A 12,836-nucleotide genomic window follows, 5' to 3' on the forward strand; every position below is an offset into this window, starting at 1 on the left:
TACCCAGTTGTTACTAAAGCACGTCCGATACCAAATTGATGACCTAGGTCTCATGTCTTGATATGCACTCATGACTCAACTCTAGCATCTCTCCAACCCACATTTACTACTTCACATTTGGACCCACTTCATGCTATTGCAAAAGATCTTCCTCTTTTTGCCTACTTATAGGCAAGCATTATCTTAATCCGACAATCATTCTGAAGGTTGGCTGTCCTTTTCCAACTAATACAAGCAATCTTTCCTCCTAACTCTTCCCAAACCCTGCTTCTAATATTTTCCCCTTATATATCATTATCCATACATTGCTCCACTTTAATTCATGAGGATCCTCAGACTCGACATGGACTATTTTGACCACTACAAGTAGAGCTTGATAGGGTTTAGAAATAAAATCCGCCACATCGGTCATATGATGCTTGATTGATATGACCTTTTTTTTAAAAAAAAATAGGGAGCTTTTCATGGTTTACAGCTATCAAGTTAAATTAGGACAAAATTCCACCGTTTAGGCTCTAAAAAAAATCGGTCAAACCGAAAATTTTCTTTTCGAGTAATGCTTTGGTCGGGAGTAGCTCTCTATCCGAAAAGAATCAGATGAAGCGACAGAAGCAAATTGATATAGAAGTCGAGATCTACCTCCTTAAGAATTTTATCTTTTTTAAAATATTTCTACTTATGATATCTATTTTAGGAAAAAAAAATTTTACTAGGATTAGAAAGAAAAATCCGACCCAAATTATATAAGGACGGACTTCACCATTATAAATAAAGGCTATGTACCTCGGTTTTTTAATCATTAATGAAAAAAATGAGACTTAAGTTCTATTTTAGCAACTCTTCTATTTTCTTCTAGTTATGAGAGATTCGAGTAGAGCAAGTTGAAGAAAATCTTCCTTCTCTTTCAATCAGATCATACTATTTTAAAAATAAAAAAAAATAGCATGATAAATTATATATTATGATTTGCTCAAAGCCTCAAAAAGTTGGTGTTTCTTCAGTATTTAGAGGTTCAAAGCTTGCTGAGATGATCTAGTTCCATTATTGAGCTATGGCTTTGATGTTTCAACCACTCAAATCAGATAAGAACTGAGCTGTACTACGTCCATGGAGTTCACCAACCACCGGAATTAGGTAGCGGTGGCCTCGGAACATGATGGTAGTTGAGATGTCTCATCCGACTCTGCGTTGGAAAACGTACGATAAGAGTGGGATGATATGTACCATCTGTGTTGGTCTTAACCAAATGGTATGTTTCTTGGCCTGTTGTTGATGGTTTGGCTCTTTTCTATGGTCATCTGCCATCTGCAATGCTTTCCTGATCACCAGAAACTAGAAGGAACTCATTCCCTGTGTTTGTAGTGAACCATCCTCCTCTCACCCACGACCCAGGATCCTTTGCATTGTGTTGTTTGCACTGTAGAGTCTGGTACAATGCTTGATGATCATCGTTAAAAAGATAGATGGCCATCAAATAATACGTACCATATATAACTATAAAAAAATATAAAATATATAAATAAATCTATTTCATTCTATCAACTCAAGCTGGTGGGACAATTGGTGATTTTAACGATAACATATAAGGGTGTGTTATCACCTTTTATCCGGGAATAAGTATCGGTGCTCAAGTGATTCTCATTGCATGCCTACTTTCAAAAAAATGATGTGATTAATAACTCGGGACACGGATTACATGTAGGGCATGTAGGGCACATTGGTGTCCATACCATCCCTACCAAAAATTTCTAACTCTAGCGGCAACTTGCTTTTCCCATATCATTTATCTGAGTTCTCAAATGGTGATTGGCAGAAGCAACCTTAACCGGACCATGTGTGTCCCTAGCAGCTCAATTCGGATCATCAGTATCCTTCCCATCTTATATAAATATTTCAGTCCATTTCTATACATAATTTAAATATTTAAAATCTTAACAATTTTTAAATTTTCTGCACTTTCTTACCATTTTAAGCTCAATTCATGTGATTCCTTTGCTTTCCCCGCTCGAAAGTTTTTTTAAGCTCAATGTGCCCTCCTTTTTTTTGGTACAACAGTAACTCACAGACAACAAGTGCGGGTGCAACCCCTCCTCCCACATATTTCGACCACGTAAAGGTATACGATGGAAGGGTTCAGCATTGTTGGTGCTTCTTTTATCGGTCCTAATTTAAGGAGGATTATAATTATAATTATTATTTTAAATTATTCTTTTGTTCTATTTAGTGATTTCAATCTTGTTCCTGGCGTTTGTTTTTTGATATTGCTCCACATTACAAGCCATATTTATGAGATCGTGCAGGTGCGCATAGATCACACTGGTTCAAGGACAAGCTCAAAATTACCTAATGTGCAACAGTGGTTGCTGAAATTTGCTAGGGCAAGCACTGCTTTAGGTAAAGATTGGAGACCATAGCTACTGGATGATTAATGGGAACTTCATAAAGTGATGATGAGCCATGTGGAGAGGAATGTTAAGTTATTGTCGACTTTGGTACGCAATCTTAGAGAGAAGAGACTAGTGAGGAGCTGTTTAGTATAGTCATAAGAATGGACTTCACAATAAGGGAAAAGGAGAGAATAAGGGTTTTATCGAGAATCCTGATTTAGCTAGAATTAGATTTCTAATTATCGTTCCAAAAGTATCCTTATCCTAATTGATTATCCTAATATTGGTCCTGGTATTTTTCCTTGAGATCTTGGGCATCCGATGTGCCTTGAAGATAGGATCATGCTGTTCTACAAGCTTTCGCCATACAAAGACAAAAAAATCTTATTTTTTTTCCATTAAATAAAGAAGCTCGAGAGGTAGAATCAACTGAATCATAGGCTCCAAACCTTCCAGTTGCGCGAGCTGTAGGATATAAACTACTATACCTATATTGCTTACACATCAAAAATTATATGATTTAAAACTTTTAAATTTGTACGTGCATCGAGTTGTCAAAATTTATCATTTTAAGTAATTTAAGACAATTTATTCTCCATGTGTTGGCTAGAGATCTTAAAATTACATGATTTTTTTATTTTTCCAATCACTTTTGAGCTTATTTCGTCATCCTCTTATATGTCATGCCATGTAAAGTGGAAACGCAGGATGGATGCTTGGAGCATTGGATGGTCCCCTTTAAGGATCGTGCCGTTCGACAAGCTTTTGCCATCAATTGGCTCCAACATCAAGACAAGCACGTTTGGTTGAGTTTCCAAGATATGTCCAAAGAACTTCGAAATACATTTTGTACTCAAATGCTGCAACTTGATCAAGGCACAAAGCTGTGTTGAGTTTTTTTTTTAATTATTTTTCAGGAAAAAACTAAGGCTCAGTGGAGATTAATGTTAAGAGAATACCTTGGGTACCACAGAAGAGGCCGGGAAGTAGGGCCAATGGTCTTTACGTCACAGTAACCATTGTGAGCTCATCTCCACTTGTATTCTAAATATTTTTTCAAAAAATAAGAAAAGAGATATAAATCACAATAAAATAATAAAAAGCTACAAATTATAGATAGTATGATCAATAAAAAAAAGAAGAAATACCTTATATTTGATTGATTTTTTTTAAAAAAAAGATAGAAAAGTAGTTTTTTGATTGAAATAACATGTCCATATTTTATGAAAAAGAAAAATACATATAGAATATAAAAAAATTCAATTCCCATCCATTAGAATTGAAATAATTTTTTTTTCAAACACACCCTTAAGCTTGGAGATAAAATAAAGGATCTTTTTCTTTATTAAAAGCATAACATATATTTTATATTTTTTTTAGAAAAATGGATACTTAACTAAGTATAAACTACTCTATAATCTATCACTATCTCATGCCTATCAAACATATAAAAATTATTTTTTTAGATATCAAATATATCAACTTTTTTTTAAAAAAATACTTTAATAAAAAAAATTACAAACCAAATGAGTCCTAAAAGATGACAAAAGATCTACACATCATCCTTTCTACTAGGTTGCTTCCCCATGTCTCTACTCTTTTTGTATCCCTTCACCCACTGCCTTGCAAAAAAAAACAAAAAAAACAGCATGCTTTAAGTACCGAAAATAGTCGTCTTCATGGATTCAAGTCCTACTGAGATATTTTGCGAAATATTGGGGCGGTGCTCTGCTCTAAATATCGAGACAAGACCACCCCATCATCATCCTGCATTTAGTTTAACATGCTCTGTCGGCAAGAAAGGGATAGTAATACGTCCTATTCCAAGAACAATCGATACAAACTCGTGAGAAACAAGAAAAAATATAAATGTTCAATAACAGGGACATTCATCTATGATTTCTTCGGTATGTGTTGCATACATCTCTCTCTCTCCTAAACTGGTATTGAAAGAGATGAGTTTCAGAGCTCGAACTCAACACTTCTACCATATTAAAAAAGAATGAATTCCTTGACCATGCCTTGGATGATTGCCTATCTAAATCCACAAGACAAATATCTCTCTTTGTACTCTAATTGCGCATGTCTAGTACCACAGGTCCGGCTCAGGTCCCGAACTCTGCTTTCATATATTTCGGCTTGGGATATCTAATGTATACAAATATATATACATATATATATACATACATACATATATATATATATATATATATATATATATATATATATATATACATACATATATATACACACATACATATATATATATATACATACATATATATACACACATACATATATATATATATACACACACATACATATATATATATACATATATATACACACACACACATATATATATATATATATACATATATATATATATATATATTAGAGCTGATCAAATGTTGGGTTGGGCCAAGCCAATAGACCCGATATTGATATATTTATTAACATATAGTATAAGATTTTATTATTATAATATATAATTAATTAATATACTTGATATATAAAATATTTATATTAAATATATAATTATCTCGAGTTAGGTCAATTTTTAATTTTTCAAGCCTAACTCGATTTTCACATTGGGCATGTGTTTATGCCCAGTCTTATGCTGTGGGCCTATTTTTAGTGTCCAAGCACACCAAGTTTTAGTTGAACTGGGCATCCATGAGATGAGACCCACAGTGAGTTTTAAGCCTTAATGCATAAACATACTGCATACATACATATAGAGACACACACATGCAGACTAAAACGAAGGCTCTACTTCTGCAAAGTTCTTCATTTGCCACACAGATGCCCATATCAATAGTGTTATTAATATAACTGTTTATTTTAAATAATAAATAGAGCTCTTATTTAATATGATTCCTTATCAAAATATAATAATATAATATCATTAATAAAAATTTTCTTAGCATAATAAACTGCTTAAGATAAAAAAATTTTATTAGTATTACTACATTAATACAGATATTAATGATATTATTAATAACTATATTTGCTTAATATATGATAATATTAGTTAAAAATATTTTTTATTACTACCATCCATCTCATATTCCATGCGAGCCATTGGATTACACTAATTTTATTAATTTTTTTTGTATATATTTGATCATAATCCTACTTAAAAATGAAGGTACAATGTATGATGACCATGTTATATTATACTTAAATTTTCGTAGATACAGTACTATTATGCATACAGAGTCATGATCTTATTATTTTATTTTAATATATTCTTTTATAATATATTTATATATATGTATGTACGTAAACACACACTATTAGATTTTGTATAGTAATAACATGTTACAATATTAATGTCAAAATTTATTTAAGAAAATAACTAAAATTTATATTTATTATATTATATTATATTGTTATTATTATCTATTTTATATTAAGGTGGTGGGAGGAAAACAAACAAGAAATTGCGTTCTGCGTACCTTTCAGATTGTATGCTGGCTTTAACATTCAAATCCGAGTCCAACGTATCCTTGCTTGGCGTCCACGTGTCCGCCACCAGCTCATCCCTATCCCCACAAATTAAATATCTCGTCCGGATCCCCCGTTGCGGTATCCCGTTTCCCCACAAACCCAGCGGCGCCTAAACCCTAACCCCGGTTCTCCCAACCCTGGTTAAGTTATCACCAGTCCCACCTCCCAAGCCTCGCCGTATTTATTCTCCCCGTCTCTGATGCCGGCTGCGAAGGCACCGAAGGCCAAGCACAGAGAGAGAGAGAGAGAGAGAGAGAGGAGAACGAGATGGTATTCGGAGAAGGAAATCATTGCAATCCGACGGTCCAGGTCCCTCCGTGGCCTGTATTCGATGATCCAATGGCCGGGATGCAGCTCTCCCTCCCCGTCAGCGGCGTCACCGGCGAGGAGGTGCTTGCCGCGCTGCAGCGTTTCCTCCCGTCGAACAACGAATCGTTGGAAGACTCGGACGAGCCGCAGGACTTGGTGGTCGACGCCTTCTCCTGCGACGAGTTCCGGATGTACGAGTTTAAGGTCCGGCGGTGCCCGCGGGGGCGGTCGCACGACTGGACGGAGTGTCCCTATGCCCATCCGGGCGAGAAGGCCCGCCGCCGGGATCCCCGCCGCTTCCACTACTCCGGCGACGCCTGTCCAGAGTTCCGGAAGACCGGCCGCTGCGAGCGCGGCGATGCCTGCGACCTCGCCCACGGGGTCTTCGAGAGCTGGCTCCACCCGGCGCGCTACCGGACCCAGCCCTGCAAGGACGGCACCTCCTGCCGCCGCCGTGTCTGCTTCTTCGCGCACACCCCCGCCCAGCTTCGCTTCCTCGCCCAGAGCCCCCGGTCGCCGCCGCAGGTCGCCTTGGAGTCTTACGATGGAGCGCTGGCCCGGCGGTCCAAGAATCTGATATCCTCGCCGAGGTCGACTCTGATCTCGACCCCGATGTCGCCGACGTCGGAGTCGCCGCCGGTATCGCCGGTGGGGGCGGACGCGATGAACGAGGTCCTGGCGGGGATGAGGAAGCTGCAGCTGAGCAAGGCGAGGTCGGTGCCGTGTTCTTGGGGGGTTGATATGGGATGCGATGGTGGGTTCGGTTCGCCGAGGGGTGTTGGGGCGTTCAGGGCGGGGTTTGTTAGCTTGCCGGTGACGCCGACGGCGGCGGGCGGCGGAGGGCATGGGTGGGGGAAGGAGGAGGCTGGGGAGTCCGGGAGGAGAATGAGGGGTAAGCTGTTCGAGAGTTTGGGGAAAGAGGAGTCGGTGGAGGGGTGTTCGGACGCCGGCGGAGTCGGCGGTGCTGCCATGGGGTTGCCGGATTTGGGGTGGATTTCGGAGTTGGTGAAGTAATGGCTAGATGGATGCTTAACCGGCGGCTGAGAGCAAAACAAAACAGAAAACCGATAAAAAAAAGGGGGGAAATTGGAAATGTGTGAGATTTTATTAGGGATTTGGCTGACTGATTTATTTCATAACTGTTGATTTCATCCAAAAAGTTAGAGGAAAAGAATCTGATGCTGTGTAAATATGATGCAGAAAAAATCTGAAAGCACTGCAATTATGCCATAGAAAAGAATTGGTTAGAAGAAGACTTTTGATTTCTATGGGCTTGAGAAGTCAGTTGCTGATACTGAAGAGATGCAAAATGTGGGCTTGATGATCTGTATTTAATTTTCGAGATTTTTTTTTGTTGGTTGATTTTTTTTGGATCTTTTCTTTCAAGTTAATTCCGCTGTCCAAAATCTCTAGTCAAAATGTAAATATTCTGAATATGATGTTGAGTTTTTGCCAGAGCTTGCAATTTTCTGATCTGCATGTTTATGTTGTTGAACTATCATATTTAAGTCCCATAATCTTTTATCCTTGATAAGCTCCAAGCCTTCTTCAGTGTGTGTGCAAATGAGCTGCTTGGTGATTGGATTGTTACTGAGGTTGGGTAGCTTGATGAGATACTAAAGCAGAAGTAGTAAAATATTTGGATTGAAAGCTTGCGAGATTAGTATAGATATTTTTAATAATATTATATTTTATTTATAATATATATTATTAGTTTGATATTTTAAAAATATTATATAATATTTTATTTTATTTTAATTGTATTTTTAAATTATGATTGAGATTCGAATTTGAGTTTGGATGTTAAGCTTGAGTCGAGTTTCGAGCTCGAGCTTTTAGTTATAATAATTCCACTTGACTCAGCTTCATTGCAGTCTCATTGTTGAGTGAAGCCTCTTGTATTCTTCCATAAAGCCTATTTTATTAGTAATTAAATATATTATATTTTGTGACAATATTCTTCTTGATAAACAGAAATTAGATAAATGCATAATTAAAAATTATGATTAATAAAGGAGAATTATAGTTCTCTTGTTTCACAATTTGTGATTATATTTAGGTTTAATTGGGACATCAGTATTAATATTTTTGGTCAACATTAAAATTAATTATCATAAAAATTTGATACTAATTTTTTATTTATTATATTGTTATATGTCAAGAAAATACCGTATTTAATTAGCTATTAAATTTTTTTATTATAATTCATTATATTATTTTTCAAAGATGGTTGAAAGTATTGTTTTATTTCTTAAACAGCTGCATGGCTCTGAGTGGGAGGTGTTACCTATTCCAATCCCATGCATATGCGCGAGACTAAACTATTTGTAGTTAGATAAATGTCCATATCCATAGCCATGATGATCTAAGAAAAATAAAATATCTAAGTAGGACTCAGGCTTGGATGAGGATGAGAATTTGCTTTCTAATAAAAAAATTGGGGTGGGGGAACGGGCTCGGACGTCAAAAATTTCCAGAAGTTTCCGCATGGGAAGACAAGCCCGTCGTGATCCATCTGCTGTTTTCCACGTGGGCTGTCTCGTCTTTTCCTTTTGACGGGAAGCATGCGATCCAACTCTTCGGCTGACGGTTTCTGGTACTGGTTTTTTTTAGAAATAGTTTTGGAAGAGGGTTTCGGTTGCATGGATAGCTTCTTTCAAATAATCCAAGACTTTCATATATCAAATTGCTTGTTCAACTCTGTGGATCACATGAATCAAAATCTGAGATTAAAGAGTTTAATCAAAATATTCTTGGTGGAAAAAAATATGAGTAAAGATTCCACTAAATCGAATGTGATCCATAAAACTAAGAAATAGTGAGAATTTTTTTATCTCTCACAGAATTCGAAGATTCAAAATTTGAATTGATGATGTTTCATTAATTTTTCTTAAAAAATTTCATCTCAATTAGAATTTGTCCATTCACGACGTCCGATAATCTTTTTTAACCATCCATTGTGGAATGGTTTAATTAGACATAGTTGTATTACGTCTTGAAGAGCATTGGCGAAGTTGTTGAATAAAGCTATGAACATTCTCGTATTCAATTCAACTTAACCTATGGACCATATATAAATAAAGCCGAGATATTGTAAAATAAGAAAAGTATAAGATCTGGCTGGATTTAATTGGAAGGGTCAATTACATTAATAGAATCTAATCAATATTTTCTAAAATAAAAGCACCATCAAATCTTCTTATTATCTTCTGCATGGGCTATTGAAAAATTTTCATCTTTTTTCTCTCAGATAATAAAGATAAAAATATCACAAAATAAAAATTAAAAAAAAGATTTGCTCGAATGTTGCTAAGAGGGTCAACTGGTTACAGTATTTTATGATAATTAAAACTATCAATGGTTTCTTTATGGTAATCACTAACTATGGAATGACATTATTATCTCCATGAAAGCTCCTGAAAATCTCCTTCCTTCCTCTCCCGTCCGATAAAATTGTGGCCAAAGAGCTAACCATCAGAGTCAGCCTTTATTAGGCATTAGCATGGTTTTGATAGCATCGCGTCAACGTTACCGTCCTTTTCTGCTAACCTAGAGGAAAACTATGGGCTCCCGTCAATATTTATAACTCCAAAAATAGGTATTTTTTTGTAGGGCCGATATTATCCACATTAGGATGGCAAGTGGTCAACATCATGAGATAAAATCTAAATCTAATGGCGGAGAGTATACTACACCTACGGGCCCCACCTAACTTGCAAAGGAAAACGAGTTATTGATTGGAGAGCTGGTGGTTTTTCAAAAATAATAAGAAAAGATTACAGAAACATCTCATCAATTTAGACCAATTATAATTTCACTTTGATTTTTTTTAAAATTTCAATTAGCCACCAAAATTTAATTATCATTACAATATGATCCATCCATTTACTTTGCTATAAATTTTTATCACATGATGGTTACGTGACAACAAAATATTTATAAAATTCAAAAAATACCTTTTCCACTAACTTAGCAGGAGAACTCTTATTTGCTATAAATACCTTTTCAACAAAATACTTTGCTATAAATACCTTTTCCACCAAAGAGAGAGATTATTAAAAACAAAAAAGATAAAAGAAATCAAGATGATGGATCACTTACTGGTTGCTTTGAGATATGTGCAAATGGATAAATGATAGAGGACGAAATGTTTTAAGATCTATACAAACGTATGGATGAATAACAGAGGATGGAATGTTTTGAAATCCATACAGAAGGATAAATAACATAGGATAGAGTTCTTTGAGATATGTGCAGACCGATGAATGACAGAGGATTGAACACTTTGAAATCTGTGTGGTGGGCGATCTAGTGCAAAGGAGTGGGAATTGGCAGAGGAGGTGGAGATCGAGGTCAATTTGGATGATCACATGCCATCAAGGAGGCGGTGGGTGTCGAACTCGATAGACTGAGGCGTCGGTGCTGGCTAAATTACCTCGAGCCTCGCCTAACAAAGGAGAACAATCAGTAGGCGGCATTGGAGGACTTTCACTGAAGTCCGGATGGGGGGGGAGGTTGAGGGTGAGAGCTAGCCGGATGAGGCTGCTATAGAAGTTGAGGCAGGCAAAGGCAAAGTGGTCGTGATGTTAGAAGAATTCGAGCATGAAGAAGGATGGCAGAGTTGACGGCAAGGGGTGAGGTGAAGAAGAAAAGGGTGTGCTTGAGGCAATTATGGATAAGAGGAGATGGACGAAGCGGGCGGTGGTGGAGATAGGAGAGGTGAAGGGAAGGGGGAAAGGGAGGGATAGAGGAGGTAGGAAGAGTCGCCACCTTCTAACTGAGAAGGCTTACTACACAGATTTGCTCTTCGTTGCCATCCTCTATCAGAAAGCCTTCTAGCTAGGGCCTCCGCCTCTAGAATTGGAAGTTCCTCACCCTCGTCCTTGTCTCCGGCCATCTCATCTCTGGTTGGGCCATCTATGTTGATGGCATTCAGAAGGCTTTGAGATCTAGCTATCACGGATGGAGGAGAAATCTTCAACTCCTTTCTCCATCTACTACTCGCTTTGAGATCCATACTACCGGAAGAATGATGGAGTGCTTTGAGATGTGTACTAAGGTGATCCAACGATGGTTTCTCATGAAGGATAATAAATCCTTCTTTGCATGAAAGATACAATCTAAGATTTAGTCCCTTTGAATCAATAGTATTTTTATCCATGTTCTCATATTGTTAATGGTGTTAGAGTTTGGATAGATAGATAACTGGATTGCATCGTAAAGAAAGTCAAATTTTATAAGCCAACTAATTTTTTTAAAAAAAAATTGGATCTAAGTGTCCCAGCTTGATGGAATGTGTGTGATTTTTATCAAATTATAATCAAGCACACGAAGGCAGAATAAGAGGACAGCTGTAGGCAATCCTCCCACGGGCCTGACGTGACTCGTACGTAGTCCATGAAACCATGAAATCCATGGCATAATTAATGCAAATTAAAGTCGGACATGAGCGATGCAAGCGACAGATGTCTCGAAAATAGAGTGAGAGGAGATGGTTTGTGGAATCGGAAAAGAGAGGGTAGAAGTGGAGGGATGAAACTTGGGGTTTGCAAAGAACTGGCCCAGGATGTTCATGACTGTTATCGGTTCCTCATTACTTCAAAGTTTATGGATCGGCCTAAAGTAATAGCTGTTACAATATTATAACAACTTTTGCAACATTTCACAAAAAAAAAAAAAAAAAAAAACTCTGTTGAATCGGAGAACAAATCGAAAAAACTCCGCAGGTCAATGCCATGCTGACTTGGCAATTATACATTCAACTGCTTGTGTATGAAGTTTACGTATGTTCATAAAAAGGACCTCCAAGCATTATTTACTAAATTATTTATATGCAACGATTATTAAAAAATTGCCTCTAATTAAACACTATCCATTGTAACGACTATTAGGTCATAATATATACATTGTTCATGCCATTAAAACATATTTTTCGATCCAATGTCAATTCAACAAGATTGTTATTTCATAAGCAGTAAAATTATTGCAACACTTATATATAGTAAAAGAAAACAGTTTCAAGAACATATAAGATCATTTTCAGGTCAAAACCTCGGGATTCATAAAAGAAATTAATATCTATAATATTTGCACCAACTTCCTGCTATCTAATGGTTATCATAACAAATTAACAATTAAATAATAACCACCATTTAAACGCCAACTTCGCATGCACGGATGACATTATGGAGGGCCTCCAAAAACATCATAGATACTGTTATTACAGCGTGATGATAATTTTGTTTGAGCAAAGGCTACAGGTTCTAGATCATTACAAAGACTAGAATCCATCATGAAATATAAAAAAGAGGAAGAATGCTGTTGCTATGCAGTACAAGAACATCTTGGAGAACGAGAATAAAGAATGGAGTGACGTGTGGCGTGAAGTAAGCCGTCAAGAAAAGGCCAAGGCGATGAAGTTGAATGCCTGAAACCAAGGGAGCTTTGCGCCTCTCTTTAGGGTGGTGGAAGCAATTGAAGGACCAGGAAAAGGAGACATGCTATCTAGTGGGCGTACGATGATGCTATCTCTTTACCCAGCGGCCATGGTTTTGGTGGAGGTTTCTGTTGTGTAAAGAGACTTGCTCCGGGGTTTGAGAGGGTTTGAGTTACAGGTGGTGATGGGCC

The 12,836-nt window shown here is 37.1% G+C and overlaps 1 protein-coding gene across 1 annotated transcript; it reads left to right on the forward strand.

Moving 5' to 3' along the window:
- The first annotated feature begins 5,996 nt into the window (after window positions 1-5,996).
- On the forward strand, window positions 5,997-7,674 carry LOC103711202 (zinc finger CCCH domain-containing protein 20). The gene has a single exon (XM_008797260.4). The coding sequence runs from the start codon at window positions 6,168-6,170 to the stop codon at window positions 7,221-7,223; it is 1,056 nt and encodes a 351-aa protein (XP_008795482.1). The 5' UTR covers window positions 5,997-6,167; the 3' UTR covers window positions 7,224-7,674.
- Window positions 7,675-12,836: the final 5,162 nt, after the last annotated feature.

This window comes from Phoenix dactylifera, chromosome 11 (genome assembly GCF_009389715.1).
Source record: "Phoenix dactylifera cultivar Barhee BC4 chromosome 11, palm_55x_up_171113_PBpolish2nd_filt_p, whole genome shotgun sequence".
Taxonomy (NCBI): Eukaryota; Viridiplantae; Streptophyta; class Magnoliopsida; order Arecales; family Arecaceae; genus Phoenix; species Phoenix dactylifera.